General features: G+C 40.2%; 1 protein-coding gene across 1 annotated transcript in view; it reads right to left on the bottom strand.

Annotated features, from left to right (window-relative positions):
* cadm2b (cell adhesion molecule 2b) overlaps nucleotides 1-7148 on the bottom strand; it is a 212882-nt gene that overhangs the window by 14924 nt on the left and 190810 nt on the right. The window contains exons 5-6 of the mRNA XM_080428148.1: nucleotides 1103-1261; nucleotides 1-50 (exon numbers count right to left, since the gene is read on the bottom strand). The exon at nucleotides 1-50 is cut by the window's left edge and continues 41 nt beyond it. Of these exons, the coding sequence (XP_080284274.1) occupies nucleotides 1-50; nucleotides 1103-1261 (209 nt within the window). The remainder of the gene's footprint in view (nucleotides 51-1102; nucleotides 1262-7148) is intronic.

The following is a 7148-nucleotide window of genomic DNA, read 5'->3' as shown; positions in this document are numbered from 1 at the left end:
ACCTTCCTGTGGTATAATCATTGAATGTGTGATCTCCAGGTGGGGCGCATCTGCAAAGGACACACCCAAAACTGATGATGTCATTATTAATGAAGTCATTATTATAACAGTTGCCACTGATCAACAGTAGGTATTTGTTGTAAAGTAGGCTAGTTCTCATTTTTATACACTCTCTTAACCCAAGATAAATACGAAACAAAAATTTAACTGAGTCTTTCTTCTAATTTGTTCACATAATGTAATACTACTATTACATTATGTAATAGTGCCCCTCCCGTCTCGCCGTGGCGCGGGGCTCTAGTAGCCTGGCCCGCACATCGGACACGGAGACAGTACAGCGTAGACGTTTGACACGCAAACCGAAAGCGAAAGCAACAGCGGTGTTTGTTTCGACACGCTAACCGAAAGCAAAAGCAAACTGCAACATGCAAACGCTGCGCGGGGCTCTCTCCCCTGTCTCTCCCTCCTTCTCTCTCTCTCTCTCTAGAGCATGAGGACCTGTATGAACCACACAGACACACAGTCAGCCACGCATGCGCACCACTCTCTAGTCTATTGTATAATAGGATATATATATATTACGTCTGTTTTTGTAAGATCTTATATTTCCATCGGGGACCACTTAAGAAATAAGAGTTTCCAGTAACTCAGTAGTGGTATCCTCTGGGAATTACATTTCTTCTAATTAAAATAAAATCAAATTTCAAATCACTAGAGCCGTTCTCCCTATTGTGTTTCCCTCTTGACCTAAAGAATAGTCCTCACCTAATGCCATGCACATTCTGAAGCCATAAACACAATCTCAAATCTCACGATTTACTTTCATTCTAGTCTCATCGCTAAAGCTGCATGCTTTCTATGTTAAATCGTCACTTTCAGGCAGAAACCTCATATCTCCATATGTCACAGTTTTATATTTTTTTCATATATGAATGCCCGGCCTGCTTCATCATACAAGAGTGTCGCACAAAAGTAGTGAAAATAGCAGATCTCACAATGCGCCACATCACCAAATCTTTTTTCATTAATAATAAAACAAGGAACGTTTTTTGACATACGAGGTATCCACCCAACAGCGACAATATGTAGGCCTGGTACTCACAGTGGACTTCTAGGACTTCAGTTGTCATGTATGGGCTGGCCAGAGACACATGCTCCACGCTGCAGGTGTAAGCCACCCCGTCATCCCGCCTGTCCACCAGGAACTGGAGGCTGCTCTTCACTGTAAATGACTTCCCTGTGGCATTCACCTCCTTAGTGCCTGCAGAAAGCCAGTGAAGGGCACCATACTTAAATAAAGGTAGAGTACACACCAGAGACATCTGTAAGTTGTCACAAGCAGCCTTCTTTATGAATGAGTTTAATTGGGAAAAGAAGCCCAAGACCTTGACAGATAGATAGTAGACAGACAGACAGATAGATACTGTAGATAGATAGATACTGTAGATAGATAGAGAGAGAGAGAGAGAGAGAGAGAGAGAGAGAGAGAGAGAGAGAGAGAGAGAGAGAGAGAGAGAGAGAGAGAGAGAGAGAGAGAGAGAGAGAGAGAGAGAGAGAGAGAGAGAGAGAGATAGATAGATAGATAGATAGATAGATAGATAGATAGATAGATAGATTGTATATCACAAACTGGAATAGAATTTCAGGAGGTTCCTTGACATAAACTCTGATACAGGCAGCTACTTCATTGTTTATGTTGTTTCTCAAATCAGAATAGAAGGCAGAAAGGAGTGTACGTTTTGACTCGGTTGGATGGCTGTGTTTGCTCCTGGTGGACTATCCTTCAAGCATACAAGTCAACACAAAACACAAACACAAAACACATCAGACTTCCCTGACAAAGTGAAGTTCCAGCCACACATTTCGTCTCTGGGACTTTCTACTACAAACTTTCTACAGTCTTTATATGATTGTAGGGCAAAGTACACATTTGCCATTATTCCTGCTCATGCCCACACTTTTACTGTTCATTACATACCTCTCCATCTAACCACTTTTAACCTGGCCTCCCTGTTTTGGACACACACACACACACACACACACACACACACACACACACACACACACACACACACACACACACACACACACACACACACACACACACACACACACACACACACACACACACACACACACACACACACACACACACACACACACACACACACACACACACACACACACACACACACACACACACACACACACACACACATCCAAACATTTACAACTTAATCAGAGACAAACTGTATAAAGTATTATCATATCATACATACATGCATACATACATACATGTAGATAGTCTTTATCTTCTTCACTGTCACTGCCATGCCGGTCTTAATGGTATACCTTTCACAAATCAGGGCATTCACAAATAAGGTACCATATACTGTACCATGTACAGTACCATACTGTATTAAGAAACACAAGACAGAGATGTCTAAGCAAGGCCTTGCACTTTGCCTTGCATAGAAGGCAGATAGAGAAGCCTCGCGTGGCACAAATCTGCCTGCAGAGTCCAAACTCCCACACTGAAGCTGTCACTGTGTTTCAAGAGGGTTGCTAGTGTTACCAGAGAGGGAGAGCATTAACATATGCAAAAGCAGCATTTCAGTATGTGAAAATGCTTGGGAAAAGGTGACGACCTAATGCATACTTTATTGTGGAAACAAAATGCACTCAAGGAACTTGACTTAAATGTATTCTGTATATAATTACAGACTAAAGTCCTTATGTTAATTTAACTCTTGAGGGCCCTCTCTTCCGCCGAGCGCAAATCGGCAGCTAACGGGCAGCATAATTGTCATTGCTATCTTCAGACCGACGCATATGTAATTTGTACGGCTGGCGTCCCCATTGTCTAGATAACAAATGATCCTATACGCCTATGCGACCACCGCGTTGGTCTTAAAATTAGGTGTGATCTGGCGTAATCAGGTCGCACTGCTATCTTACGAGTTTGCATCTTGCGCTTAGACCAGCTCCAAGGCGGTCTTATCTTCTGGCGCAGTGACAGCGCAGGTGTTTCCTTACCATTTAGACAGCGGAACGCTCAACACATTAACATGTCACCATCTTCGAGGCTCCTGACACACGGAGCGCGCAGCCATCCATCATGTCGTTTAACGAGCAAAATTGGCGCGGACACACATTGACGCATTCTGCGCCTTGCGTTCTGTGCTGTGCTCCATAGATCATCTAAATCTATGCCCTGACATATACAACTCATTTGTGCACTCTCATAGTTACTAATGGATAAACTAACACCATTTTAAATGAATGAATATATTAATTAGGATTTTACTGTGTACCCACCTGATGTCTGCTACACTACAAAAAATTCTCTTATTGCTTGAAAAACATCGGAAAAAAACCAAAGCAGCTTTTATACAGTAAAACATTTAAAGCTCTAACATATAATGTATATATATATATATATATATATATATATATATATATATATATATATATATATATATATATATATATATATATATATATATATATATATATATATATATATATATATATATGTCCATCCATTTTGGTCGCTAGCCAGGAACCAATTTGCATACTGTATGTGCATAATGACTTGGGATGAGCTCTGAGTGCATTAGAGTCTCAAACTATGTCAACTGTAATTTAAAAATATCCTTTTCTAACCATTATTTACAACACTCGGGACCACAAAGTGGGCCCTTTTAAAGTTCGTTCCGTGTTTTAATACTTAAGCTTACAGTATGAGTTACTACATTTGACACATAAATAAATTGTTTTGCTTCATTTCAATTGGTTATGGATTTTCCCTGTTGCTTAATGAGGGAAGCTTGGACCATCCGCACAGTACAGTAGCTATAATATAATGTGTTAGTCATAGGTTGGAGGCTATGGACACATACTGTATGGCATGTTATTAATATGAATTACTAGTGGGTAGTTGCCCCCAATGCAATATGTGCATTGGAATCAACATGACCCAATGCATCCAGGGGAGAAATGTGTGTTTCTACGACTTACGTTTAAACCTTTTATAACTACTGTACAAATGTAGTTTGAAACCAAAATAAATGTGTGGCTCCCGACAAAAGTTTGTCTCCCCCTATTTCAGGCATAATCAGGTCAGAAATAGTGCCTGTTTACAAGTCTCAAATGTCCTGCAGCCTTGACGTTAGATATCCTCAGATATCCGTTTCTCTGATCCTGAAAGGCTATTTTACATGCAGGTTTGCTATATCAATAGATCGATAAGATGCCTACACCAAAGGCTTTGCAAGCGCTGCTCTCCACATGTGGATATCATTCATGCATTTGTCTAATGTTCAAAAGGTGCACCGTCCACTGCACCACATGGGATTTCATTAGCCATTGTCGGAAATTAATACACATTTTAAATGAGCTGTAGAAAACCATTGCATGGAGCTATGGCTTCTACAGACACAGAATGTCTCTGTCTGTGTGTATGTCTGTGTGTGTGTGTGTGTGTGTGTGTGTGTGTGTGTGTGTGTGTGTGTGTGTGTGTGTGTGTGTGTGTGTGTGTGTGTGTGTGTGCGTGTGCGTGTGCGCGTGCGCGTGTGTGCGTGTGTGCGTGTGTGTGCGCGTGTGCGTGCGCGTGCGTGTGTGTGTTATTGTGCTATGCATGCACGGGTGTTAAAATAAAACAATAGTTGCAGTGACGATTGGACAGTGATTTTGGGGATATGACTTTGTATTAATGAGCTTTTTCTTCACTGAAAATCTAAATGACCAGCTGGAAGCTAAAGAAGACAAATGGCATGTGAGAAAATAGCAAATCTTTGGTAATATAGACTACAAATATGGTCTCAAATATATTAATGAACATGAGAAGAAATGTTTTGGCACAGTAGGCTACTTTTGGCATTGTGACAAAGCACATTTTGTCAAGATGCCTGAATGTAGTGTTTGTCCTATGATGCTACGTTCAGCTTCTATAAATGTTGAACAATGCAGGCTAACACATACATACCTGAAGCTGACTGGCTAATTTAACCAGGATGACAACAAATAGCCTACAGTAAGTATGCTGTATGTTGTTGTCACTTTGGATGTGAACATACATTAATGAAGATGGCTGAAAATGTTAGAATAGAGGCTAGTGAAATGTCATTATGAAGATCAATGCAGGTTGTGCAACATAATTTCACACTCTATAATGCCATCGAATGAGATCCAATTTAGAAGGGCCTAAATATGTCTACATCTACAGTAGGATAAAAATAATGCTTGGTTGAGTTTTATATATGATGCTAGTAAAAAGAGGGATTTTTATTCGAGTCTGTTATGATAATCAAAAACGAAAATGAATCAAAACAATAGTTTATTTGTAGCTAAGAAAACCGCACCAACCTCTAACACAAACAACCAGGTTCCCAGATGTGGAAATCAGATGGATAAAAAAGAGAGAGAGAGAGAGAGAGAGAGATTCATAATATAGAGCTTTGATGCTACTGTATATTCACATCATTAGGCTATGTGACAATTCAACAACAACCTCACAGACATCCAATAAAAAAACAAAGGGACCTCATTTGACAGTCCAATAAAAAGCACACCGCAGAGTATGCTTATATATAGGGCCTACTATAACTAACACAACTGCAGTGGTTGTAGTGTAGCCTACTCTTCTATCGATATATTTAGATCCTGTGGTCGGGTAGGACCATTAGTGGCTGACAAGCGGTACTGCATGAAAGTCTAGGCTAAATTAATAGTCTGCTCAACACTCAATTTGACGAGCGAACATTCGGCAAACATTCGGTAAAAATAGCAGATCTACAAACTCACAAAACGTTTCAGTGCGACGCGTTGTGAGCTTGTAGATTGGTTATTTTCAGCAAAGAGATTTGGTGTAGAGAGAAATACTAACGGACCTAGTATAGAGCCCTGGGGGACCTCGGTCAACTAAATTTGAGTTTAAGTGGTTAAAACTCACTATAATCTTACCTTGAGTGACTTTAAAAGTGTTGTGCAAACATTATTACCATCCCTGACGGTAACTGATGGGTAACACTAACATCAGGATAAGGAAGCATGTGGTGCACTGCAGGCATTGATTTGACAGTTTCTTTGATTAATTAGTGTCAATAAAAAAAGACTTTTCCTCACACTGGGACAAGTGCCTCGTGAAGAAAAAACAACAGACTAAGATGTAAAATATCAAACTCTGTTACCCCTCATCGATCTGCAACGTGTCATCATGTTGGATGCTTAAGTGTGTTTGCTTGCTTGCGTGTGCATGAAATCAAGCTGTGCTTTACGCAGCGGCAGGTGTAGCGTGGCCTTTCTGTTCTCTATACTGTCGCAGTGGTTCTCAAAGTGGTTCCCCCAGGGGTTCCCAGCTAAATGAGTTGATATAGCATAAAAAAACTGTTTAACCACCGTAACCCTATTGACTTTTTGAAAATAGCCAATATACAAAAAAATCTTGAAAAAGAACATTTTAAGAACACAAATCTTGTATGGGGGTCCTTAGCACAAAATATTTTCAGATGGTGGACAAATACATATTAATTTGGGGGATCTTGACATGAAAAAGTTTGAAAACCACAACCACCAGGGTTTAGAATACTGAACATTATTGACTGGCACTCGGTGACACGAGAAATTTATATGGCTTTATTCCTCGAAAAGAGATGATTTTGACAGGTGACAGCTGGAAATGTGTATAATGCTGTGTAGAAAATTCACTGTATATATAAATATATAAATTGTTGAAAAACAAACCATCAGAGCGTGAAATACAAATGACATGTTTTTGCTATTACACCTGCTGTCGCCCAGGAACTTTGTAGTGCAGGGCCCCCTGTGGGGAAGGAATTGACTGACAGCAGACACTGTTGGCATTAATCTACCACAAAAGTAGGCCTACCAATGGCTTAACAGGCTGCTCCCAGCACATGTTCACATAAAAAAAGCCTTTCATGCAGTATCTGAAAAAACACTTGGAGCCAGAATCGACAGATTGACAATTCACCTCTTTGATACTTTTTCAAAGTAAAGTTCCTCACTTTGCTATGACTTAAAGATGCACCACACTGGGTCTGTTTGCCCAAAACACATTAGTGTTAACACATTGACTGCCAATCGCGTAGATCTACGCGAACCTATTTAAAGCCGCCACGTGCCAA

Source organism: Gymnoscopelus braueri, assembly GCF_963280865.1.
Source record: "Gymnoscopelus braueri genome assembly, chromosome: 5".
Lineage (NCBI taxonomy): Eukaryota > Metazoa > Chordata > Actinopteri > Myctophiformes > Myctophidae > Gymnoscopelus > Gymnoscopelus braueri.
The sequence above is the reverse complement of the archived record's forward strand: the minus strand, read 5'-3'. Positions and strand labels throughout refer to the sequence as shown.